The 26,291-nt window shown below is 47.6% G+C and overlaps 1 protein-coding gene across 1 annotated transcript in view; it reads right to left on the bottom strand.

The window, feature by feature from the left end:
- The window catches only part of CPNE9 (copine family member 9), a 1,803,250-nt gene that overhangs the window by 289,056 nt on the left and 1,487,903 nt on the right, over positions 1–26,291 (bottom strand). Inside the window, exons 11-12 of the mRNA XM_069643244.1 lie at positions 12,258–12,299; positions 1,709–1,784 (exon numbers count right to left, since the gene is read on the bottom strand). Of these exons, the coding sequence (XP_069499345.1) occupies positions 1,709–1,784; positions 12,258–12,299 (118 nt within the window). The remainder of the gene's footprint in view (positions 1–1,708; positions 1,785–12,257; positions 12,300–26,291) is intronic.

The raw sequence follows: 26,291 nt of genomic DNA, 5'->3' as shown, positions 1-26,291 counted from the left end.
TTGGAACCAGTGAGAAGTGCTCAGCAAAATATGCGACCTAGAGCAAGGGCAATGGTGCATTCATCACTCAGGTGTGCTCTTGGAACCAGTGAGAAGTGCTCAGCAAAAAATGCGATGTAGAGCAAGGGCAATGGTGCATTCATCACTCAGGTGTACTCTTGGTACCAGTGAGAAGTGCTCAACAAAAAATGCGACCTAGAGCAAGGGCAATGGTGCATTCATCACTCAGGTGTGCTCTTGGAACCAATGACAAGTGCGCAGCAAAATATGCGATGTAGAGCAAGGGCAATGGTGCATTCATCACTCAGGTGTACTCTTGGTAATAGTGAGAACTGATCAGCAAAATATGCGACCTAGAGCAAGGGCAATGGTGCATTCATCACTCGGGTGTGCTCTTGGAACCAGTGAGAACTGATCAGCACCAATGGGTTATAGAGAAAGGGCACCAGTGCATTTATCAATCAGGTGTGCTCGTGGTAACACTCTGAAGTGCTCAGCACACATGTGATGTAGAGCAAGGACAGCGTTGCATTAATCACGCAGGCGTGCTCTTGGCACCAGCGACAAATGCTCAGCACACATATGGTATAGAGCCAGGACAGCAGTGCATCCATCACTCAGGCGTGCTCTTGGTACCAGTCACAAGTGATCAGAACCCTTATGATGTAGAGCACCGATAGTGGTGCATGCATCACTCTGGTTCCAATCAGGTGTGCTCATCATGCACATGGTATGGAGCAAGGGCAGCGGTGCATCCATCGCTCAGATGTGCTCTTGAAACCAGTCAGCAAAAATGCATGAAACAAAAACATTGTTTGTGCTAGGCTAGTAGTGCTAATTGCATTTTCACTGGTGCAAGGCTTCTGTTACATGTCCCACGATGCTGTGTGGCATCTACATAGAAGATGAGCCCTGACCTCCCCATGCAGATTCACCCATCAGGCCCGTCCCCCTCAGGTGTAGGCGGAGAACGTATTTTTAAATAAAGATGGGAATCAAATTATTATTTAATTTTATAAAGCCTAGTAAACTCTTCAGAAATGTAAGTCTCATTCGATGCTCCACAATAGACTCACTGGGACAAAAGAGTACATCGGCAGTTCACACTGTCTTTGGAGTGTGCGCTCCAAGCGATGAGTTAGTGCTGTCATAACTGCATGGAATTTAAATTTGGATGGTGCTGAAAGCTGTGTGATGACATTAAGCCTCTTTTAATTCTAATGCTCAAGAAAAAAAAGTTTACCTCTGAGAGGAGCAATCCTTATTCTGCAACATGGGCAATTAATAAGGCTGTTTGGTTGAAGCTGTAGTACTTTTATTGAGTCTGTTGTCTGAAAACACGATTTATGGCTCTGACATCCTGGTACTAAAACTAATACAGCATTATCTATGGTAATAACAAAAGTTTGATGTTGTTAAGAACGATACCAATTAAAACGAATACAGTCATTATTTTCAGTCCTGAAGAAGACTTCAGCACAATGACTCGGTTTCTGAAACATGTGTCGACATATTACTGAGGAAATGGCATTTTGTCAAATGTTATATATCAGGACTATACATTTACTTTGTCCAATTTCCAGAATATAGTCTGTGCTCTACAGCATAGCATCTTATAGTCCATTCTGTTATTGCACTCCATGTGTTAAGACATGGAGACCCGCAGCTACTCCAGATAAGTTATGCAAAGGAGCGGTGCTGTGCTCACCTCATACACACTGAACTGACTTTGGCCACGGGATAGCTCTCGGTAGCTTGTGGTGAACTCGCCAATAAAGTCATGGCTGAAAAGAAAGATCTACGTCAATCATGGAAGGTGTGACAATTTCCTAACAACTAAAGGTTGTAAAGTACACAGGAATGCCATAGAGACTGTAACACAGACCAGCAATATGATACATAGGAGCAGCTGTGATGTCAACATACAGAACTGCAGTATAATTTAGAAGGATGGCTGTCACTGTCAACAGCAACACAGAACAGCAGTGTAATACATATTGATGGATTAGATAATATCAAACAGACCAGAAGGTTTGGCTAGATCAGTGTACTACACATGAACAGTTAACATACTTCACAATACAACAACAAACATTCCTATATGATACGGAAAGAACAATACATTGCAACATTTAACATCCTGAAGAATGCCTCATGCCATTATAGGGAAAGAAACATGTAGATGATATCAAGGTTACTGTGCATACATAGCATAGCAAATAGCATTTCAAATATGGATATCTAACTTTTCATATGGATTTCTACACAACAATTGTGCATATGCAATGATGATGATGTGCTAAAGGCAAACCACAAAGTAGCAAATGCATGGTGATGGAGATGTTGATAAAATGGGTACAGTGTTTTCTAGGTTTCCAAAATATGGCATTGGTTGGATATGAACCAAACAGGCACATTAGCTATATTACATGTTTTAAATAGGGTTACATACACATATTAGTGTTTACAGTAGATCCCTTCTGTATCAGAGCGGTCAAAGCATTATATGCAAAATGTTGCTCAAGCACAGAGGAGATGCTTTTTTAAGTATATTACGCTCTTTGGAAGTAGCCTTGCCCCATGAAACCTGGCTTGTTGTTGGGCCACTCAATGTGCAGCCAATGTATTAATGCACCCAGTAACTAGCACTGAAATTGCCCGTTTGCAGAGAAGAAATTGTGAAAGTCTCTGTCGGATTCACCATGATGAGAAATGGGCTGTACCAGGCGGGCCCTCTTGCAGAAAAGTATCATGCACCACCGCCCACAGTAGCCCTTAAGAGTCTATGAATAGAGGTATTCAGATGATCCAAAATCCGCACCCCGTGATGTTTTTCCACCCAGCATGCATTGCTTCCCTGGCAGACCTGTAGCCTTCTTGCTTGCCCCATATGCACTCCTTAGGTGTCAGAAGGCAGAGCCTCTGTTCCCTGTGATCCCATGATGCAGTGCCTTCGACGCAGTCTCGAAGCAGTGTGAGGTTGAAATGCAGGATTCATCCAGTCCTGAGTGGTGGTATCTAGGGGAAATGCCTACCACTTCCTCCACCAACAGCCAAGAAAAACCTAACAACCAGACCGAGTTTCCATGATATGTGTTAATGGATGCCATGCAGCGTGACCTCCTCACCACCACTCCTTGGGCCCTGCAGCCACTGCGGTAATCGTTCTGGGATAATTATCCTAAGGGATGGGCCCCCACCTTATGGGGTGTCCTGTTACCCAAACTTACCTCCTCTTTATCTTCGAAGGTCAAGGGCTGGTAGTTCCGTGAAGGTTCATCTATCCGGCACATGGCACACCAATTGCCCAGCCCATCAGGAACCCATTGTGAGCCCTAGCATAAACGACTATCCAAAATGCCAACGGACACCAGAAGCTGCTATCACTGACCCCCAACCACAGGAACTTGTTGAAGGCCACCAGAACATTGCACGTCCACCCTCCATGCTCCTCACCGAAACTCCAGCAGCACGACAACCACGAATGCAACACTCACACAAGGCACCAAAGAAGACCTTCTCGTTCTTCCAGGTTCACGGGAACGCAACACATTCCTGCTCACCCCACCAATGTCCCTTCAAAGACAAGGGCAGCTCAAAGACCATGGCCGTGGGTGAGGGGAAGACCCAGCCTCCACAGAATAACAGCGCAGCATAGACTGACATAAGCCCTGCTCTATCCTATGGACGCTCTAGCCCTCTCTGGTTTCAGAACCTGTTTGGGGGGGTCATTGCTTACCACGTTAAGGCTATGATATTTATTGCTGTTCGAAAGTGTGTGTTAAGAGGTATTCTTTTAAAATCTAACTCTGAACATCAATTATTTACCTGACAACTTGTGATACATTGTGTTGTATCCCCCAAAATTCAACATACTGCAATATACAGTATCAGACTTTAGACAGAAGAGCTATCGCCCATAAATTGAATATAATGTACCCTACAGGCTCACGCATTAGACAGCAGGGCTTTCTCCCCTAAATTGCACTCCCGACTCTGTACATGATCAGACCATGGACAGCAGAACTACCCACCTAAATTGCATACAATGTATCTACCTTGCATGCTCAAGTTTAAGACAGCAGAGCAGTCCCACTAAATGAAGAGCCCAGGGGCGATGAAAGAGGGCCCACATGGCCAAAAACACATGCCTTTTCGAAGCTTGTGGAACCAGGTCAAAGTTCCGCTAACACAATTCTCTGTCAATCTTCCCCAGACATAATACCAACTTGCGTAAAAGTTGTAAACACAACAGTACAATTCAGTTTTCCCCCCAATTACTCCAGAAAAGCAGCCTCTCTTCCCCCTTCCTCTCTTTAGTATTGATAATAGCTGTTAATGAGTTGAGCAGTACCTTCCTGGCTCCAGGAGACACCCTGTGGGGAAGAGCTCTCACTTTGTTCATGTTCTAATCCCTGACAGCCCCCTCCCCCGCTTAGAAGGGCAGCTCTTAAAATATGGATGAATAAAGCATGGCCGATTTGCTTTGGTTCCATCAATTAGCTGTGGTATCTAGCCTTGCCAGGAAATTGGCCAGCGACACATACCTAGCAATGTGGCAGGGAGGCGGCAAACTCTGAGTTTTAGTGGAAAGTCCATCCTTTCTTCTACTGGGATGTAGTGTCACTCTGATATTGCAGTCCTGGTGTCACATCAGACCTGGTGAGGTGTGGCCTTTGAGGGTGGGTGGAACTTCAATTTGGACTATGACGGAAGACAGCGTAGTAGGACTCGGGGAGAAAAGAGCCCAGATTGTGGTCCTTGCCTAAACAGTCTGAGGAACGCAGAACAAATCTTTGCCTCGACTCCGATGGGCAAAGCTCCCAGCAGGACACGTTAGCATAGCACCTGAGCATGTTAAAACGAGGCTTGAGGAGTTTCTCAGCCTGCCAACCAACATACAAGGAAGGTAAAATGGCTGACTGCGGCCCTCACATTTCCAGCAGGGTGTCTGTTCTCTGAAACAATAGTGTTTGCGCCCCTTAAGCTTATAATACATGACTCCCATCTTTTGAGGTATGATTGTTCAGCCACAGCCTGGGCGATCCAGACACCCTGTTCTTTCCTCTGCAGGCCCGGTAGCCATCCCTAAACCAGGGAAAACACTGGGGTAGCATTATACAGGCCTTATCAGTTGCAAAGGTCAACTCCTATTAAATTGTCAAACACAACATCAGAGTACAATAGATTGATACCTATGAAATGTACTGTACCTAGTTTTCATTTTAACTCTTCCGTAATCTCCACCAGAACTAGCTAAGGCTAAAGGGGCTTAGATTGTTTCTCTTGTTTTTAATGGATTCTCTGCTTTTCTCTTATTTTTAAAAATACATATATAGACAGAGAGTTGTAATGGGGACTCAGGGCTTTCCCCTGATGTCATGGAACATCTGAATTTATTTTGTCATCTTTGTTGATAAAAGACCTTCTTGGAAATCTTTTATCTTTGTTGAAAAAAAGTTGAGTAGGATTTCTTCCTAAATCATTTCAATGATAAGAAAGTAAGAACACCACTTTTAATGAGGTTTTTCCATTTTCTTTCACTGATGGACAGTTTACGTTGAACCCACTTGACTTGTTTGACGTGGTATTTCCTTTCATTTTGACTTTGTGAGTAACACAGGTTTTACAGCGGTCGATATCTAGGTATCAACATATGGGCCACTTGAACAGTAAGGTAATAAGACGACTTCCGAGCAATCAAACCATTGCTTCTTCAAGATCTGGAGAGAAATCCTTTCATGGCTGGACAGTAGACACCCAGTCCTGACGGCTCAAAATGTGGTAATCGTGTCTAGAACACTAAAAACGTGTCTCTTTCAACAATATCTTCTGCACGAATAAAAATCCCCTGCTCCCTCCACCAACAGTACTGCGTTACTGTATAAAATGCCAAGCCCAATTCTGGCACAATTCTGTAGTAAAGCGCTCTGTTGCTCTTGAACTAGGTTTGTGCTATAAGCAGTAAAATAAAGCATAAACCAAATTTAGGCTCATGAAGAACTATTCCTCAACCGAGAAAGGACTCAAAAGCCTCTTTCAGCATGTCCTGGTCCCGCATTGCAGCCTGCGGTCTCTGTTTAATCATAGGCAGATTGACTAAACAGTCTTCAATCTCCATGGTAACGATCTGTGGGCATAGAACTACTCTGAAACCCAAAGGATGAACCTGGAGCCGTCTTCCTTTTCCATAAAGACAACTTTAAGATTACTTTCTGAACAACCAAATAGGATAACATTGTTCTATATTATTCCCTGTGGTCGTGGTTGGTCCATATTACATTACAACCTATTGTACATATTGCTCTCTATGGTCATGGCTGGTCTATATTGGTCCTCACAGTCGTGGTCTGTCCATATTCTTCCCTATGCTCGTGGTGGGTCCATATTGTTCCCTACAGTCGTGGTTGGTCCAAATTGTTCCCTAGGGCTGTGGTTGGTCATATTGTTCCCTATGGTCTTGGTTGGTCCTCATTGATCCCCATGGTCATGGTTGAACCATATGGTTCCCTCTGGTCGTGATTGGTCCATATGGTTCTCTAGGGCTGTTGGTGATCCATATTGCTCCCTATGGTCGTGACTGGTCTATATTGGTCCCTACATTCGTGGTCTGTCCATATTCTTCTCTATGCTCTTGGTTGGTCTATATTGTTCCCTAGGGCTGCGGTTTGTCCATATTGTTGCATATGGTCTTGGTTGGTCCTCATTGATCCCTGTGGACATCGTTGGTCTGTATTGTTCCATTTTGGTAGTGGTTGGTCCATAGTACATTACATTACTGCCTATTGTCTATATTGTTCCCATTGATCGTGGCTGGTGTGAAGGCAACATGAAGCAAGACACAGACAACAGATGCAAAGTTCAAAATAAAATGCTTTATTAAATCAATTATTGGGATGTTGGAAGGCCTAACTTCCCCTATGCTAAGGTGGGATGTCCCTACCTGAACAAAACTAGGGAACGCCTATCTGTGTCAGAAACAACTAAAGCTAAACAACGTGTAAGGATGTCAGTAATCAAAGAAATGGTGATTAACACAAAGTTCTGAGCTTTTTCAGTCCCCTAGCTTCCTTTTCAGCTCCCCTTCCCCAAGGTCAAGAAAGTTCCCCAAAAGTATCAAAATTATCTTTCTCCAGTTCAAGGCAAGAGAGTTCCACACAATCCTCGGGGTTCCCTTCCCCAAGTTTTAGGTTACACAGTTCAAAAGAAAAAAAAGTTATTGAGGCTCTATCCTCAAGACAGCATTTGCAATTCATCAAATCTCAGGGTTCCCTTCCCCAAGACTTTAATGTAGCAACTGGTATTTGTTTCAGTCTTTCAAAGTTCAACACAAGTCTAGTTCAACCTGACCGTCCTTCTAGATGGCATCACCAGTTCACTTACAGTTCTCCTTCTTGGTTTGTTTCACAATGTCCTTGGCTTTCACAATGTAGGGCCACTGGTCTAGGCGCATTTGTCAGACCACACGGTCCACCTATCACAGGTCACACAGCCAGGAACCCATGGCCCTTCAGCCCACACAGGTTCTTCTGTATCTGCCCCATGTACAGATTCACAGTCACGCAGCTTCTCTTTGTCGGCCTCTATGGCTTTATATGTAGCTTTACACTCTCCTGCCTTTTCCAGGTTAGCCTCTTGGGTTTGCCATAACTTGTCACACATCTATTGCCAGTCTTTGGCCATGCCACACTGTATCCATTCCGAATGTTCACTTTGTGGTGGTCTTGTTCATGCCAAACCTTTCAGTTGCACTCTTTAACACTTGCGCTCTTTTCTTTAGGGTGCTTTCAAGTGGGCACATGCCCGTTTTGCTTTTTGGCTTTCATCAGCTATTAGCTTTGTGCATAACCTTTAATTCAGTTCGGCATTCAATATGTTAATTTGGCTTTGTTTCCGATTTTCATTTAGTTCGTATTCAATATGCGTAGTTTAGCTTTGTTTCATGTTTTCCTGCATTTCAGGATTCAATAGGACTCATACAGCACTTTGTTACTTATGCGTAGCCCTCTAGAAGGGCCCCGGCTTTGAGTGACATTCCCCGACACTTGCTGGTCCTCGGCGTTCCTCTCCGGCAGCTCTGCTGCGTCTTTTCTGGTTCTTAGGCTGGCAGACTGGCCTCGGTGAGCCCCGCTCGCATTCCAGGTGCTGCCACGCCGGCAGCTCAGCTTCTTCTGCACCGACATGGATGGTGTCCTTTTTTCTTTCTTCCTCGCTCGCATCTTCAGCTGCTCTCTCCCCAACATGGAGGCTCCAACACGTGTGGGAGCTTATCAGCCCAGCTTGCCTTGGGATTCACAAGTCCACAGGGAAATCGGCCAGGGTCCTGACTTCCTCTCAGTCCCCACCAAGGCTGCCTTCTCACGAGTAGGGTCCTCTGCTGGTATCTCCTACACAGGCCTCCCTGTTGCTCTCTCTGCTGCTCTCTTGGTCTCTCTTTAGACACCTGCAACCACTCGACAGGTTGCAGGTGTGGAATCTCAAATGGACTAGCCTGAACATCTTTAAAGGGACATGCCTGACCCTCACAGTACTCTGCAGGCATCCTCCTCGTCCCTGTACTAGAGTGGTGAAATTAGGTTTTAAAGTTCATTACTCCCAGTCGCCTCTTCCTCATCCCAGTACTGTCAGAGGTAAAATGTGGGGAAATGAGGGGAGATGTTTTGCAGTAGCCTATAAAGGCTGGGGGACGGTTAGGTTGGCCTTCAATAGGGAAAGGGCGATACCATGTCTCACCTGAGGGCACCCCAGTCCCAATCCCCAAGGACCCTTTACCCAGGTGACCCTCCCTCGCTTCTCCACCCCCAGGATCAGGATCCAAAAATGATGGCCTTTCCCTGGCTACCTGAGAAGAGGATCCAAGGGGAATAGGAGTGAACATACCCTCAGGTTTCTCACACTGGTCTATATTGAGGCGATAAGCCCACTGGCGGAAGCCCAGCCATGTTGGTAAATGCCCACTGCTCAAGTTAAGGGCCCGAGCGAATGCCGTTAGCACCCATACAGTTTTCTACTCGGGTGCTAATGGTTCGATTTTTTAAAGAAACGTACCTTGCAGTATGGCCCGGCGCCGTGCCATTGTTTCCGCAAGTCCATTTTCAGTGTTGATGACTGTGACATCATCAACAATGAAACAGATTTGGGAAAGTATGGGGCGGCGCCGGGCCATGAAGCGAGGTACGATTTTAAATTACACTCTTAGCCCCTGCACCAGAAACTACACGCGTGCTAAGAGAGGTCAGGGGAGGAAGGAAGGAGGGTTGGGGAAGCGAAGGGGGTGCTGGCTAGCAGCACCCAGGCAGCTCTGTATGCAGGCTTGTATCATACAATATAGCCGCGCGTTCCGAGAATCCTCATTGGCCAGCACCCACTTCCAGGGTGCTAATGTTCCCTGTACAATTGAAGCTACTTTGAGATCCTGGCTGTAGAACAGTCACTGATAATATATATGTGGTGTTTACCCGTCTGCCTACCTCTTCTGTTCTATTTTGAAAATATTCTTTACACATTAGTTATTTTTAAGTAACTCTCTCAGGCTGCACAGTGTTAGTTCTTCTGATATTTTTCTGTATTGTAGCATAATAAACTTAATTTCCCCTCACCGGCTCTTGATGAGCTTGCGCCTTGTTGATGGGGGAAATGCACGCTTAAATGGCTCGCACCACACACTTGCCCCCCTCCAGGCTGTGCACCACGCCGCAGCCCTCCACATCATAGGTGCCAGCAAATACAATCACATCTGTTTCTCCCCGTGCAAGCCTCAGTGGCTCCCTCTGCCCACTTAGATCCTATTCCAAACTGCGGGCACCATCTACAAGGAAGCCCTGAAGGGCACGGCAACATCCCTGGTCCTACCAGAGGAAATCCCTCAAAAGGTTGGAGTCACAGCTGGCCCACAAAGAGAAAACCCTCAAACAGTCCTTCTCCTGCCAGGCCCAGCCCTCTGGAACTGGATCCCTCTAGGCAAGGCTTGAAACGCCCCCAACATCCTCCACTTGTACGAATCCCCCAAAACGTGGCTCTCCAACGATACCTCCTGCACAATTTAATCCATGTTTTTTCACCCTCCCTCCAGCAGTTCTGCACTACTTTACAAAACCGCCGGGCCCCTCCCCGGCTTCCACACATTGTAAATCACTTTGCCTCTCTCGAGAAGGGTTTGAGCTATAAAAGATAACATAATAAATAAATAAACACATTGATTGTGTTCAAGATCAACACCAATGTTGCACCACCGAGGCTTCGGAGATCTTTCTTGCCTGGGAGGGGATCTAGAGAGCCGGTGAGAAGGAATACAGGGTATTGCTCCAATTGGATCTAGTTCACTCTCCTTGATCACTACAGTCAGTGCACTAATGACATTCCGACACAACAACATGGAACTGATGTACAGTGCACAGGCACCAATAACACACTACAACATGGAACTGCTGTGCAGTGCCCGGGCACCAATAACACACTACAATATGGAACTGCTGTGCAGTGCCCAGGCACCAATAACACACTACAATATGGAACTGCTGTGCAGTGCCCAGGCACCAATAACACACTACAATATGGAACTGCTGTGCAGTGCCCAGGCACCAATAACACACTACAACAAGGAACTGCTGTACAGTCAACAGGCACCAATAACATACTACAACATGGAACTGCTGTGCAGTGCCCGGGCACCAATAACATACTAGAACATTGAACTGCTGTATAGTGCACAGGCACCACTAACATATTACAACATGGGACTGCTGTATAGTGCACAGGCAACAATAACATATTACAACATGGGACTGCTGTAAAGTGCCAGGGACCATTAACATACTACAACATGGAACTGCTGTATAGTGCACAGGCACCAATAACATACTAGAACATTGAACTGCTGTATAGTGCACAGGCACCACTAACATATTACAACATGGGACTGCTGTATAGTGCACAGGCATCAATAACATATTACAACATGGGACTGCTGTAAAGTGCCAGGGACCATTAACATACTACAACATGGAACTGCTGTATAGTGCACAGGCACCAATAACATACTAGAACATTGAACTGCTGTATAGTGCACAGGCATCAATAACATACTAGAACGTGGAACTGTTGTTTAGTTCACAGGGGCTATTAAAAAACCAGAACACAGAGCTGCTGTATAGTGCACAGGGACCAAGGACATACTACAGCACAGAGCTGCTGCATAGTGCATAGGGGCAACAGAGCTGCTGCATAGTGCAGAGGGGCCAATAACATACTACAGCACAGAGCTGCTGCATAGTGCACAGGGGCCACAGAGCTGCTGCATAGTGCACAGGGGCCACAGAGCTGCTGCATAGTGCACAGGGACCAAGGACATACTACAGCACAGAGCTGCTGCATAGTGCACAGGGGCCACAGAGCTGCTGCATAGTGCACAGGGGCCAAGGACATACTACAGCACAGAGCTGCTGCATAGTGCACAGGGGCCACAGAGCTGCTGCATAGTGCACAGGGACCAAGGACATACTACAGCACAGAGCTGCTGCATAGTGCACAGGGGCCACAGAGCTGCTGCATAGTGCGAAGGGTCCAAGGACATACTACAGCACAGAGCTGCTGCATAGTGCACAGGGGCCACAGAGCTGCTGCATAGTGCGAGAGGGCCATGTGAGACATCACACTATTCGCCTGATTATGGCTCACGCAGACCAGATGGCGAGGACACTACAACCCAGAACTACCTTTACGTACATACGGGCAGCTTTAGTACCAGAGCGCCGCAGATCGCAAGGGTGGCTGCAGTGCAGCACCACAGAACAGCACTGGAGCACACATGTCACAGCATCCACGTGGTGCACAGCGAAGTGCCTAGTAGCAGGACACCCCATGCACACCTGGGTGTGATGGCCGACAGCCTCGCTCTATTTCCTCTCTTTTAATTGGTTGTCTAGCAAGGCTGGCAGACTAGTGGAAAGCGGCTACTTAGGGCACCGATGGCCCAGTGTGGTGGTTCAGTCTGTGCATGGAACATGGCGGCTGCATGCCTAGTATGCAGTGCTGTCCGACACATTGTGATGCACGTGGGCAGTTTCACGTTCCCCTCGTACTTACACGTGTGCCCAGGTTCTTCAACGCCCGGGTGATGCTCTGAGCATCCCAGGAGGAGGCGGCATGTGTTGCATGTGTCGTTGCATGTTTTGATGCAGATGGAACAGGCATTGATGGAAGGGTTGTGTTATTGCACATGAGGTCGCATGCTTCTCACCCTGCACACGCTGCATTACCTGCCAGTCCGATCCCAGTCGTACACGTCCACCTTCACGGTCCTGAAAGACAAAGGTCACATGTGACGTTCACTGCGGGCACGTATACACTCACATTCCCACCCGGGAGAATGCCTGGCCAATCAGACTGCGCCGGGCCCGGGCAGAGCCTGTCATTAACCAGCCACGTTCCCCACTGGTCATTACAGTTAACTGCGGAAGTGGGCGGAGCCTACACTGATTTCTTATGGGAATCCAGGACGAGCATAGACGCCATTAGCACTCAAGGGGTCCCCAGATACCTCTGGTAATACAAGTCAAGGTCAGCGTGGATCCCTGCGGCCCACCATGTTGACTCAGGTTGGAAAAAGACATCAGAGGGTCAACCAGAGTTCACAAGCTGAGCATGGCACGGGGCCGGCAAGAGGGCAAGCTTGCGTGGTAGCGGTCCTTCTGGGCAGCTTGGCTCTTGCGGTATAAAACCTACAGCTATTTCTAATGCTTTCAAAATTGCACCCGTTTTGTTCATCTCATGTCAAATAAAGGTACCAAACTCACAGTAGAAGTGCCTTGCACAACATAAGCACAAGTGCACACATTGCCATAATAGGACAGATGACCTCTTGCAGTGCATTTTTGAACAAGGGCAAAGATTTCCCTTGTGTAAAAAGGAAATTGTATAGGAATCAATGAAAAAATGCATTACAATGTGTAGTTTGTTGCAGTGCCAACAACATGCAAAATTTCACTTGTGCAAAGGTTCTGTAATCGGTTCCCCTGGTGTTATAACTTGCACAATTTAGCTGCCATACCTCATCTCTGAAGGCTTTTGCTCTGTGATTTCCCGGGTTATAGCCAAGTGTAATCGCAATGAAGGACATACAATCTTATGTAATGTAATTGTCATTTTTATAGCACCTTTTCGCATTGGTATGGCCTCATAGCGCTGTAGGTGAATGCCCTAGGAGGACCGAAGTTCAAGATATGGGAAATGTGTGCATTTTAGCCAATACGAAGGTAGGTAGGGATGGCCAAGTCCCTGCTAGCGACCCATGGTGAGCTGGCATGTGGATGGGTGCTTGGAGGTAGAGTGGAGAGTACGCAAGAGCAGGAGACTCATTATGTGTGTAGCTAGACCCCATTTTTGCCTAGGGGATAGCTGCATTCTTATGGCAGAGGCGTTGTGCGATGCGGGGCATGATCGCAGATGTGCGCGGGTGGGTGGCCGTGTCCTGGCTGGTTTCTTGGTTTTGTACATGCAGCTGAATTTAGAAGGTGGTGAATTCAAGCGCAGCTCAATTCTACACAGTGGCTATATTCAAAATGCACAAAAGTTCCACAAATGAAGCCCAGTAACCTAATATCATTCTAAAGACATATTCCAGACCTGAAGCATGAACTTCTGGTGGCTGAGTGCTGTTGCAGGTGGATTCAACTCTTGCATTTACACAGGCCCCACACCTGTACTATCACAAACACCGCGAAGACCCAGGGGGGATCAGATGTCTCGGTTTTGCCGGGACTGTCCTGGAATTGAGTGCCCGGTCGCCCTTTCTCAAGATTATTTTTCCATTGGAAACTGCAGTGGTCCCGGTTTTTGGTAGCACGTCTTCATAGCTGGTAGGCAGGAATGCACACTCTCGCACCGAAGAAATGCTGCATTTGCGAATTAAGATAGTGGTAGTGTGTGATAAGTTAATTATAATATGTGTTTATTCCACCAGTAACACTTAAACCTCCTTCTCCTCCAACCGTTACTGAAGTGTAGTGCCTTGACAGCCACTCTCAAGACTTAGTCCTACTTTTATATTAGTTGCCACGGCCTGGTGTTTTACTTTTTAAATCTGTTCACCCTAGTTATAATATGGGCCACAGAGACTGACAGGCTGGAGACTCACAGCCGTAACAATTGCTGAGATTCTCTGTGTGCAGCTACTTGTTCTAAACATCACTGCATCATCTATTCTATGCACGCAGCATGGAGCGAAAACGCGAGGCCTGGGTACCTCAAAGCCCCCGACATGGATCATTTTGTTGATTTGTGCTCATGACTGCTTCGCAAAAGCTAGGTCCAATCGGTCAAACTGAATGGCTGAGTTAGTCGCAGAGGCCGGGAGGTCAGTGTCATGGCAACATTGGCACTATTCATATGTATGGGGTGAAAGACCGGTAAACCCTAGATGAATACATACGGATTAGAATGACCCGGAAGGGGTTCCACTGCCTGAAGCTTTATCAGGTCAGGCTCCTTCTCACAGGACTTCACCATGCCCCGGAAGTACATTCTAGGAGGCAGCAGTTGCCACGAAAAGGGAGGGCCTGAACTGTCAATAAACCATCAACATCAACTTGCGTAAGACCAAAGACAGAAGTGCAGACTGACAGCTTCATTCTAAGTGCTGCAAATGTGGAAATAAAAGCGTGGAGACCTCATTATCCTGTTTATTGTCCATGCCCGCACATCCATCGCAAGCAGACACTCACTGATCTGCTTCTGCAGCATGTGGAGACAGCTCAGAATAGCAGGAAAGGGGCATGGGTATCTAAAGTAATGATAGTGTCTTAGCAGAGCTGGAGACTGAGCTGGAGACTAAATGTAATGATAGTGTCATAGCAAAGACAGAGCTGGAGACAAACAGTCTGAAGGATTGCAGCATCCAGGCTGATAATGACCAAATGTATCGCCCAATAGAATATGTATGAAACTAGGCTTTACTGGGAGTGTGTCTTCCCAGTTAGGATAACGGCAACCTGGAGGTATGCACAGTCACTTTTGCTTTTCCCTCTGGTGCAAGGTTACTACATCTTTTCCTCCGCCAGGGTGTTTTCCTAAAACACTTATTCAAAGTAGCTGCATTAGTAGTAGTCTATTTATCACTTGTACCTGCTGTTCACTAATTAGATGGTCCAGCGGAAGGTATGGGGGAGTTTCAATCAGCCATAAGGTTCACCAGCTTCCTCTTGGACCACTCTTCAGTCAAAATCATATTGCATTAATCAATTATGAGCCATGTCTTATACATTGTTACGTCTGAATTTTTAAATCCTGTGTTTATATTATTACTTTGTAGATTCTTCCAATATTCCATCCAGCCCTGAATAACATGGGACTACTTTTTAGCTGATGTCCGCATTGAATGATCTCAGTTCACACAGGTCTGCAGAAAAGTAGCGATTATTCGGAGTCCAGCAAAAAAAAGTGGCAGTAATTCCATCAACACCACTTTTTATTGCAAGCTTAGGGATGACCACTGTTCTTACCACACCGCCGAATTCTGAGTGTGGAGGAAAAGTGAAGAATTCACCTGAAGCAAAAAGCTGGAGGTGCTCCAAAAGCAGCGGAAATACTGTTCATAATTACCACTAGTGCTAAATCCACTAAAATACCCATGGAGTATTATGGATGCCTGAAACATAAATTATACCGCTCTATCACCACTCGTTATACCGTGGCAAGCCGACGGGCTGTGTCGTGGTAACAGTAAACGACGTTGGCAGTAAATCAGCAGATTTATTTCTGAATTGCTGCCCAACCCGTAATGGGCCAGCATGAGCTGCAAACCCAACAGGAGGAAATACCTCTGGCATATGCATGTAGGCTTTACCTCCCGAAGAAAAGAAGACATTTCCTCCAGTGGAATTGACTCCAGCAGGAATTTCTTAATTTCCTCATGTCCGATAGCACTTCAGAATGCGGACTAACTACAACTCGTAATCAGGTGGAAATTCCACAGTTACCAGTTGTGGCCGATGTATGTCTATTTGGTGGATTTAGCACGGCTAATATCTCCAAACTCGCCATGAGGCCCAATGGAAGTGCTTGAATTAAGATGACTCATGCCAAGAGTTCAATCGGTGCATTGGGTACGTCCATAGTTAAAATATGCTATTGAGGTAAATCCTTAATCATAATCATTCTCTCTCTACTGTACTAGTTCATGTTTTGCAGCTCCCTCCATTATTATTATTTATTATTATTATTGTGTTTATTGAGCGAAGACTGGCTTTGAGAGTCAACGGAGCACTTTACAGAGGGGTACAACAATACAGATACATAACGGAGAGCTTTACAGAGAGCCTCCCTCTGTATGATATAGAGGGACAGAGAGAAGGGCTACAGCTCTACCAGGAGGAAAGCGGTGGGTGGTGTCTAGAGAGCCAGGTGGTGCAAAGGGTGACGTAATAGCCTAGGTGTTGAAGAGGAGAGACTCCTTAAATAGGTTGGTCTTGAGTTCTTTTCTGAATTGTAGGACCGTGGGGGCGTGTCTGATGCTGATGCGTAGGAGGTCCCATAGTCTTGGGGCAGCAGCAGAGAAGGCTTGTTTCCTGGTCCTTTCCTTTTTACAGCGGCAGATTTCAAGTCTGCATGTGTCCTGGCTTCTGGTGGTGCGCTGTCCACCGGAGATGCTAGGTTTCTCTGCGAGGTAGCTGGGTTGCTTGAGGAAACCCGCCTTATAAATGATGCAGCAAGACTTGAAGTTGATTTGTTCATGCAGTGGGAGACAGTGATGGTCGATGAGTATCAGGGTGATTTGGTCGTATCTGCGTAGTGAGGCGTGTGGCTGCGTGTGGTCACTTCTCAGGGGCACAAGGGAGGATGACGAGAGGCCTTCGAGGAGTGCATTGCCCCCATACTGGTGGGATAGGACAAGTGCGGGAGCTGTGGATCTATAGAATTCCAGAGGGAGGAAGGGCCTGACTTTTCGCAGGAGAGAGAGCTGATACCAAGCTGTATGAGTTTTCTTAGCTATGATTGTCTTGAAGGAGAGGTGTTTGTCGATGTGGAACCCGAGGGACTTCATGAACATTGCACTTTATGAAGTTCACGCAGGATCATTGCACATAAGGACGGGTCACTTCCATTCTTCATCCAATATTCATGCTGCCTTGACAAGTGTCTCTTGTCCTTACTTAGTATAATCTCTTAACTATCTAAGACAACCAAACATTCCTGCTCTTTACCAGTTTCAAAGGAGAACTTGATGTTGTAGCGTGAAAGTGATCAGAATATGCAAATTAATAGTTTTGTGAACAGATACAAGCAAGACCGAAAGATGACACATGCCTGAGTGTCACAGGGTGTCTCAAAGAATAAAGTGAAAATTAAAGTAAAAGACTGCTGCCAGGAAGACCTTCTACCTCCAGCTTTGGGGGGACACACCTATCTCTCAATTTAAGTGCCCAAATGAAGGCCTTGAATAGCCTTTTGACGCCTACTACATGTCCCAGAATGCTTCCCCAGATGTAATATTCCTCTTGGTTACTTTTTCCATTTCAGGTCATTTTCTGAAGCTGAACTGTTTTTCCCAGATTGCTGCAATTTAAATGATTTCTTTCTGGTTCTCGTCTTGCTCGCTCCCAGAGTGCAGTCTGTCAGCGTTCTTTCTCTTATTTCTGTGGTACTTTGGGATTAGCCTCTGTCTCCCAGGGTTGCAGAATCTCATTCACTTGACATCGCTTATTTAACTATCTCGCTTTATGAGTGTGTATTGTTTCATTTTCTTGCCCTGGCTTCATTCACAATTTGGGTTTCTCCTTCTCCCAGGGAGCAGAATCTCAATCCCTTGCCTTCTCTTAGGTGACTATCTCGCTCAACACTTCTCCCAGGGTGCAGAATCTCAACCCCTTGCCTTCTCTTAGGTGACTATCTCGCTCAACACTTCTCCCAGGGTGCAGAATCTCAACCCCTTGCCGTCTCTTAGGTGACTATCTCGCTCAAAACTTCTCCCAGGGTGCAGAATCTCAACCCCTTGCCTTCTCTAAGGTGACTATCTCGCTCAAAACTTCTCCCAGGGTGCAGAATCTCAACCCCTTGCCTTCTCTAAGGTGACTATCTCGCTCAACACTTCTCCCTGGGTGCAGAATTTCAATCCCTTGCCTTCTCTTAGGTGACTATCTCGCTCAACACTTCTCCCAGGGTGCAGAATCTCAATCCCTTGCCTTCTCTTAGGTGACTATCTCGCTCAACACTTCTCCCAGGGTGCAGAATCTCAATCCCTTGCCTTCTCTTAGGTGACTATCTCGCTCCTGGGTGCAGAATCTCAACCCGTTGCCTTCTCTTAGGTGACTATCTTGCTCAACACTTCTCCCAGGGTGCAGAATCTCAACCCTTGCCTTTTCTTAGGTGACTATCTCGCTCAACACTTCTCCCAGGGCGCAGAATCTCAATCCCTTGTCTTCTCTTAGGTGACTATCTCGCTCAACACTTCTCCCAGGGTGCAGAATCTCGCTCAACCCTTCTCCCAGGGTGCAGAATCTCAATCCCTTGCCTTCTCTTAGGTAACTATCTCGCTCAACACTTCTCCCAGGGTGCAGAATCTCAATCCCTTGCCTTCTCTTAGGTGACTATCTCGCTCAACACTTCTCCCAGGGTGCAGAATCTCAATCCCTTGCCTTCTCTTAGGTGACTATCTCGCTCAACACTTCTCCCAGGGTGCAGAATCTCGCTCAACCCTTCTCCCAGGGTGCAGAATCTCAATCCCTTGCTTTCTCTTAGGTGACTATCTCGCTCAACACTTCTCCCAGGGCGCAGAATCTCAATCCCTTGCTTTCTCTTTTGTGACTATCTCACTCAACACTTCTCCCAGGGTGCAGAATCTCGCTCAACCCTTCTCCCAGGGTGCAGAATCTCAATCCCTTGCCTTCTCTTTGGTGACTATCTCGCTCAACACTTCTCCCAGGGTGCAGAATCTCGCTCAACCCTTCTCCCAGGGTGCAGAATCTCAATCCCTTGCCTTCTCTTTGGTGACTATCTCGCTCAACACTTCTCCCAGGGTGCAGAATCTCGATCAACCCTTCTCCCAGGGTGCAAAATCTCAATCCCTTGCCTTCTCTTCGGTGACTATCTCGCTCAACACTTCTCCCAGGGTGCAGAATCTCAATCCCTTGCCTTCTCTTAGGTGACTATCTCGCTCAACACTTCTCCCAGGGCGCAGAATCTCAATCCCTTGCCTTCTCTTTTGTGACTATCTCGCTCAACACTTCTCCCAGGGTGCAGAATCTCGCTCAACCCTTCTCCCAGGGTGCAGAATCTCAATCCATTGCCTTCTCTTTGGTGACTATCTCGCTCAACACTTCTCCCAGGGTGCAGAATCTCAATCCCTTGCCTTCTCTTTGATGACTATCTCGCTCAACACTTCTCCCAGGGTGCAGAATCTCGCTCAACCCTTCTCCCAGGGTGCAGAATCTCAATCCCTTGCCTTCTCTTAGGTGACTATCTCGCTCAACACTTCTCCCAGGGTGCAGAATCTCAATCCCTTGCCTTCTCTTAGGTGACTATCTCGCTCAACACTTCTCCCAGGGCGCAGAATCTCAATCCCTTGCCTTCTCTTTGGTGACTATCTCGCTCAACACTTCTCCCAGGGTGCAGAATCTCAATCCCTTGCCTTCTCTTAGGTGACTATCTCGCTCAACACTTCTCCCAGGGCGCAGAATCTCAATCCCTTGCCTTCTCTTTGGTGACTATCTCGCTCAACACTTCTCCCAGGGTGCAGAATCTCGCTCAAACCTTCTCCCAGGGTGCAGAATCTCAATCCCTTGCCTTCTCTTAGGTGACTATCTCGCTCAACAATTCTCCCAGGGCGCAGAATCTCAATCCCTTGCCTTCTCTTAGGTGACTATCTCGCTCAACACTTCTCCCAGGGTGCAGAATCTCAATCCCTTGCCTTCTCTTAGGTGACTATCTCGCTCAACACTTCTCCCAGGGTGCAGAATCTCGCTCAACCCTTCTCCCAGGGTGCAGAATCTCAATCCCTTGCCTTCTCTTAGGTAACTATCTCGCTCAACACTTCTCCCAGGGTGCAGAATCTCAATCCCTTGCCTTCTCTTAGGTGACTATCTCGCTCAACACTTCTCCCAGGGTGCAGAATCTCAATCCCTTGCCTTCTCTTAGGTGACTATCTCGCTCAACACTTCTCCCAGGGTGCAGAATCTCGCTCAACCCTTCTCCCAGGGTGCAGAATCTCAATCCCTTGCTTTCTCTTAGGTGACTATCTCGCTCAACACTTCTCCCAGGGCGCAGAATCTCAATCCCTTGCCTTCTCTTTTGTGACTATCTCACTCAACACTTCTCCCAGGGTGCAGAATCTCGCTCAACCCTTCTCCCAGGGTGCAGAATCTCAATCCCTTGCCTTCTCTTTGGTGACTATCTCGCTCAACACTTCTCCCAGGGTGCAGAATCTCGCTCAACCCTTCTCCCAGGGTGCAGAATCTCAATCCCTTGCCTTCTCTTTGGTGACTATCTCGCTCAACACTTCTCCCAGGGTGCAGAATCTCGCTCAACCCTTCTCCCAGGGTGTAAAATCTCAATCCCTTGCCTTCTCTTCGGTGACTATCTCGCTCAACACTTCTCCCAGGGTGCAGAATCTCAATCCCTTGCCTTCTCTTAGGTGACTATCTCGCTCAACACTTCTCCCAGGGCGCAGAATCTCAATCCCTTGCCTTCTCTTTTGTGACTATCTCGCTCAACACTTCTCCCAGGGTGCAGAATCTCGCTCAACCCTTCTCCCAGGGTGCAGAATCTCAATCCATTGCCTTCTCTTTGGTGACTATCTCGCTCAACACTTCTCCCAAGGTGCAGAATCTCGCTCAACCCTTCTCCCAGGGTGCAGAATCTCAATCCCTTGCCTTCTCTTTGGTGACTATCTCGCTCAACACTTCTCCCAGGGTGCAGAATCTCGCTCAACCCTTCTCCCAGGGTGCAGAATCTCAATCCCTTGCCTTCTCTTAGGTGACTATCTCGCTCAACACTTCTCCCAGGGTGCAGAATCTCAATCCCTTGCCTTCTCTTAGGTGACTATCTCGCTCAACACTTCTCCCAGGGCGCAGAATCTCAATCCCTTGCCTTCTCTTTGGTGACTATCTCGCTCAACACTTCTCCCAGGGTGCAGAATCTCAATCCCTTGCCTTCTCTTAGGTGACTATCTCGCTCAACACTTCTCCCATGGCGCAGAGTCTCAATCCCTTGCCTTCTCTTTGGTGACTATCTCGCTCAACACTTCTCCCAGGGTGCAGAATCTCGCTCAACCCTTCTCCCAGGGTGCAGAATCTCAATCCCTTGACTTCTCTTAGGTGACTATCTCGCTCAACAATTCTCCCAGGGCGCAGAATCTCAATCCCTTGCCTTCTCTTAGGTGACTATCTCGCTCAACACTTCTCCCAGGGTGCAGAATCTCAATCCCTTGCCTTCTCTTAGGTGACTATCTCGCTCAACACTTCTCCCAGGGTGCAGAATATTAATCCTTTGCCTTCTCTTTGGTGACTATCTCGCTCAACACTTCTCCCAGGGCGCAGAATATTAATCTTTTGCCTTCTCTTTGGTGACTATCTCGCTCAACACTTCTCCCAGGGTGCAGAATCTCAATCCCTTGCCTTCTCTTAGGTGACTATCTCGCTCAACACTTATCCCAGGGTGCAGAATCTCAATCCCTTGCCTTCTCTTAGGTGACTATCTCGCTCAACACTTCGCCCAGGGTGCAGAATCTCAATCCCTTGTCTTCTCTTAGGTGACTATCTCGCTCAACACTTCTCCCAGGGTGCAGAATCTCAATCCCTTGCCTTCTCTTAGGTGACTATCTCGCTCAACGCTTCTCCCAGGGCGCAGAATATTAATCCCTTGCCTTCTCTTTGGTGACTATCTCGCTCAACGCTTCTCCCAGGGCGCAGAATCTCAATCCCTTGCCATCTCTTAGGTGACTATCTCGCTCAACACTTCTCCCAGGGTGCAGAATCTCAATCCCTTGCCATCTCTTAGGTGACTATCTCGCTCAACACTTCTCCCAGGGTGCAGAATCTCAATCCCTTGCCATCTCTTAGGTGACTATCTCGCTCAACACTTCTCCCAGGGTGCAGAATCTCAATCCCTTGCCATCTCTTAGGTGACTATCTCGCTCAACACTTCTCCCAGGGTGCAGAATCTCAATCCCTTGCCTTCTCTTAGGTGACTATCTCGCTCAACACTTCTCCCAGGGCGCAGAATATTAATCCCTTGCCTTCCCTTTGGTGACTATATCGCTCAACACTTCTCCCAGGGTGCAGAATCTCGCTCAACCCTTCTCCCAGGGTGCATAATCTCAATCCCTTGCCTTCTCTTAGGTAACTATCTCGCTCAACACTTCTTCCAGGGTGCAGAATCTCAATCCCTTGCCATCTCTTAGGTGACTATCTCGCTCAACACTTCTCCCAGGGTTCAGAATCTCAATCCATTGCCTTCTCTTAGGTGACTATCTCGCTCAACACTTCTCCCAGGGCGCAGAATATTAATCCCTTGCCTTCTCTTTGGTGACTATCTTGCTCAACACTTCTCCCAGGGTGCAGAATCTCGCTCAACCCTTCTCCCAGGGTGCAGAATCTCAATCCCTTGCCTTCTCTTAGGTGACTATCTCGCTCAACACTTCTCCCAGGGTGCAGAATCTCAATCCCTTGCCTTCTCTTAGGTGACTATCTCGCTCAACACTTCTCCCAGGGCGCAGAATCTCAATCCCTTGCCTTCTCTTTGGTGACTATCTCGCTCAACACTTCTCCCAGGGTGCAGAATCTCAATCCCTTGCCTTCTCTTAGGTGACTATCTCGCTCAACACTTCTCCCAGGGCACAGAATCTCAATCCCTTGCCTTCTCTTTGGTGACTATCTCGCTCAACACTTCTCCCAGGGTGCAGAATCTCGCTCAACCCTTCTCCCAGGGTGCAGAATCTCAATCCCTTGCCTTCTCTTAGGTGACTATCTCGCTCAACAATTCTCCCAGGGCGCAGAATCTCAATCCCTTGCCTTCTCTTAGGTGACTATCTCGCTCAACACTTCTCCCAGGGTGCAGAATCTCAATCCCTTGCCTTCTCTTAGGTGACTATCTCGCTCAACACTTCTCCCAGGGTGCAGAATATTAATCCTTTGCCTTCTCTTTGGTGACTATCTCGCACAACACTTCTCCCAGGGCGCAGAATATTAATCCTTTGCCTTCTCTTTGGTGACTATCTCGCTCAACACTTCTCCCAGGGTGCAGAATCTCAATCCCTTGCCTTCTCTTAGGTGACTATCTCGCTCAACACTTATCCCAGGGTGCAGAATCTCAATCCCTTGCCTTCTCTTAGGTGACTATCTCGCTCAACACTTCGCCCAGGGTGCAGAATCTCAATCCCTTGTCTTCTCTTAGGTGACTATCTCGCTCAACACTTCTCCCAGGGTGCAGAATCTCAATCCCTTGCCTTCTCTTAGGTGACTATCTCGCTCAACGCTTCTCCCAGGGCGCAGAATATTAATCCCTTGCCTTCTCTTTGGTGACTATCTCGCTCAACGCTTCTCCCAGGGCGCAGAATCTCAATCCCTTGCCATCTCTTAGGTGACTATCTCGCTCAACACTTCTCCCAGGGTGCAGAATCTCAATCCCTTGCCATCTCTTAGGTGACTATCTCGCGCAACACTTCTCCCAGGGTGCAGAATCTCAATCCCTTGCCATCTCTTAGGTGACTATCTCGCTCAACACTTCTCCCAGGGTGCAGAATCTCAATCCCTTGCCTTCTCTTAGGTGACTATCTCGCTCAACACTTCTCCCAGGGCGCAGAATATTAATCCCTTGCCTTCCCTTTGGTGACTATATCGCTCAACACTTCTCCCAGGGTGCAGAATCTCGCTCAACCCTTCTCCCAGGGTGCAGAATCTCAATCCCTTGCCTTCTCTTAGGTAACTATCTCGCTCAACACTTCTTCCAGGGTGCAGAATCTCAATCCCTTGCCATCTCTTAGGTGACTATCTCGCTCAACACTTCTCCCAGGGTTCAGAATCTCAATCCATTGCCTTCTCTTAGGTGACTATCTCGCTCAACACTTCTCCCAGGGCGCAGAATATTAATCCCTTGCCTTCTCTTTGGTGACTATCTCGCTCAACACTTCTCCCAGGGTGCAGAATCTCGCTCAACCCTTCTCCCAGGGTGCAGAATCTCAATCCCTTGCCTTCTCTTAGGTGACTATCTCGCTCAACACTTCTCCCAGGGTGCAGAATCTCAATCCCTTGCCTTCTCTTAGGTGACTATCTCGCTCAACACTTCTCCCAGGGCGCAGAATCTCAATCCCTTGCCTTCTCTTTGGTGACTATCTCGCTCAACACTTCTCCCAGGGTGCAGAATCTCAATCCCTTGCCTTCTCTTAGGTGACTATCTCGCTCAACACTTCTCCCAGGGCGCAGAATCTCAATCCCTTGCCTTCTCTTTGGTGACTATCTCGCTCAACACTTCTCCCAGGGTGCAGAATCTCGCTCAACCCTTCTCCCAGGGTGCAGAATCTCAATCCCTTGCCTTCTCTTAGGTGACTATCTCGCTCAACAATTCTCCCAGGGCGCAGAATCTCAATCCCTTGCCTTCTCTTAGGTGACTATCTCGCTCAACACTTCTCCCAGGGTGCAGAATCTCAATCCCTTGCCTTCTCTTAGGTGACTATCTCGCTCAACACTTCTCCCAGGGTGCAGAATATTAATCCTTTGCCTTCTCTTTGGTGACTATCTCGCTCAACACTTCTCCCAGGGCGCAGAATATTAATCCTTTGCCTTCTCTTTGGTGACTATCTCGCTCAACACTTCTCCCAGGGTGCAGAATCTCAATCCCTTGCCTTCTCTTAGGTGACTATCTCGCTCAACACTTATCCCAGGGTGCAGAATCTCAATCCCTTGCCTTCTCTTAGGTGACTATCTCGCTCAACACTTCGCCCAGGGTGCAGAATCTCAATCCCTTGTCTTCTCTTAGGTGACTATCTCGCTCAACGCTTCTCCCAGGGTGCAGAATCTCAATCCCTTGCCTTCTCTTAGGTGACTATCTCGCTCAACGCTTCTCCCAGGGCGCAGAATATTAATCCCTTGCCTTCTCTTTGGTGACTATCTCGCTCAACGCTTCTCCCAGGGCGCAGAATCTCAATCCCTTGCCATCTCTTAGGTGACTATCTCGCTCAACACTTCTCCCAGGGTGCAGAATCTCAATCCCTTGCCATCTCTTAGGTGACTATCTCGCTCAACACTTCTCCCAGGGTGCAGAATCTCAATCCCTTGCCATCTCTTAGGTGACTATCTCGCTCAACACTTCTCCCAGGGTGCAGAATCTCAATCCCTTGCCATCTCTTAGGTGACTATCTCGCTCAACACTTCTCCCAGGGTGCAGAATCTCAATCCCTTGCCTTCTCTTAGGTGACTATCTCGCTCAACACTTCTCCCAGGGCGCAGAATATTAATCCCTTGCCTTCCCTTTGGTGACTATCTCGCTCAACACTTCTCCCAGGGTGCAGAATCTCGCTCAACCCTTCTCCCAGGGTGCAGAATCTCAATCCCTTGCCTTCTCTTAGGTAACTATCTCGCTCAACACTTCTTCCAGGGTGCAGAATCTCAATCCCTTGCCATCTCTTAGGTGACTATCTCACTCAACACTCTACAAGTGTGCATTCTTACAGCTTTCATGCTCCAGCAGGAGGGCAGACATAGCCGGTAACTGCCCACCAGTCCGAACCATGGTAGTCCTAAGCAAAGAGAGGGCCTCACGGAGGGCTCGGGGTCGTTACCGGCCATGTCTGCCCTCCCGCCGGGGCATGAAAGCCAGACAATGCCCAGGATTCATCTGAGGTGCGAATGGCTTTCTTTTTTTTCCTACAGAGATTGGCGCCACAAGGAAAAAACAAAAGACACAAAGATGGCTGCTGCCATAGAGAAAAGGGACTAAGTCCCTTTTCCATTTCAATGGGGCCAGAGCTGGAGGTGCAGCTGACCGGTGCTTAGAGCCCTGGGTCCCACAGGTAAGTGGGGATGGAGGAAGGAGGCGGGGGAGAGGTTTTGTTTCATTTGTGGGGTGGGGAGTGGGGAAGCAACAGAGAGCCTCCCTACATAACATTTTTTTTAAATGTCACCACCCGGGGAAGGGCCTTGGGTTGCTGGAAGCAGCGGGCAGAGCATGTCTATTCTTACCTGCTGTTCCAGACACCTGATTGGCTGATGGCTCTTCCCTGGGTGCCAATGCATTTTCTTTCCCTAGTTTCAGTGACGCTATGGGTTTGCCCCGTTTCAAGGAATGGAGAGTCTTAGTCACTCTCC

Source organism: Ambystoma mexicanum, chromosome 2p (genome assembly GCF_040938575.1).
Source record: "Ambystoma mexicanum isolate Mex_15411 chromosome 2p, UKY_AmexF1_1, whole genome shotgun sequence".
Taxonomy (NCBI): domain Eukaryota; kingdom Metazoa; phylum Chordata; class Amphibia; order Caudata; family Ambystomatidae; genus Ambystoma; species Ambystoma mexicanum.
The sequence above is the reverse complement of the archived record's forward strand: the minus strand, read 5'-3'. Positions and strand labels throughout refer to the sequence as shown.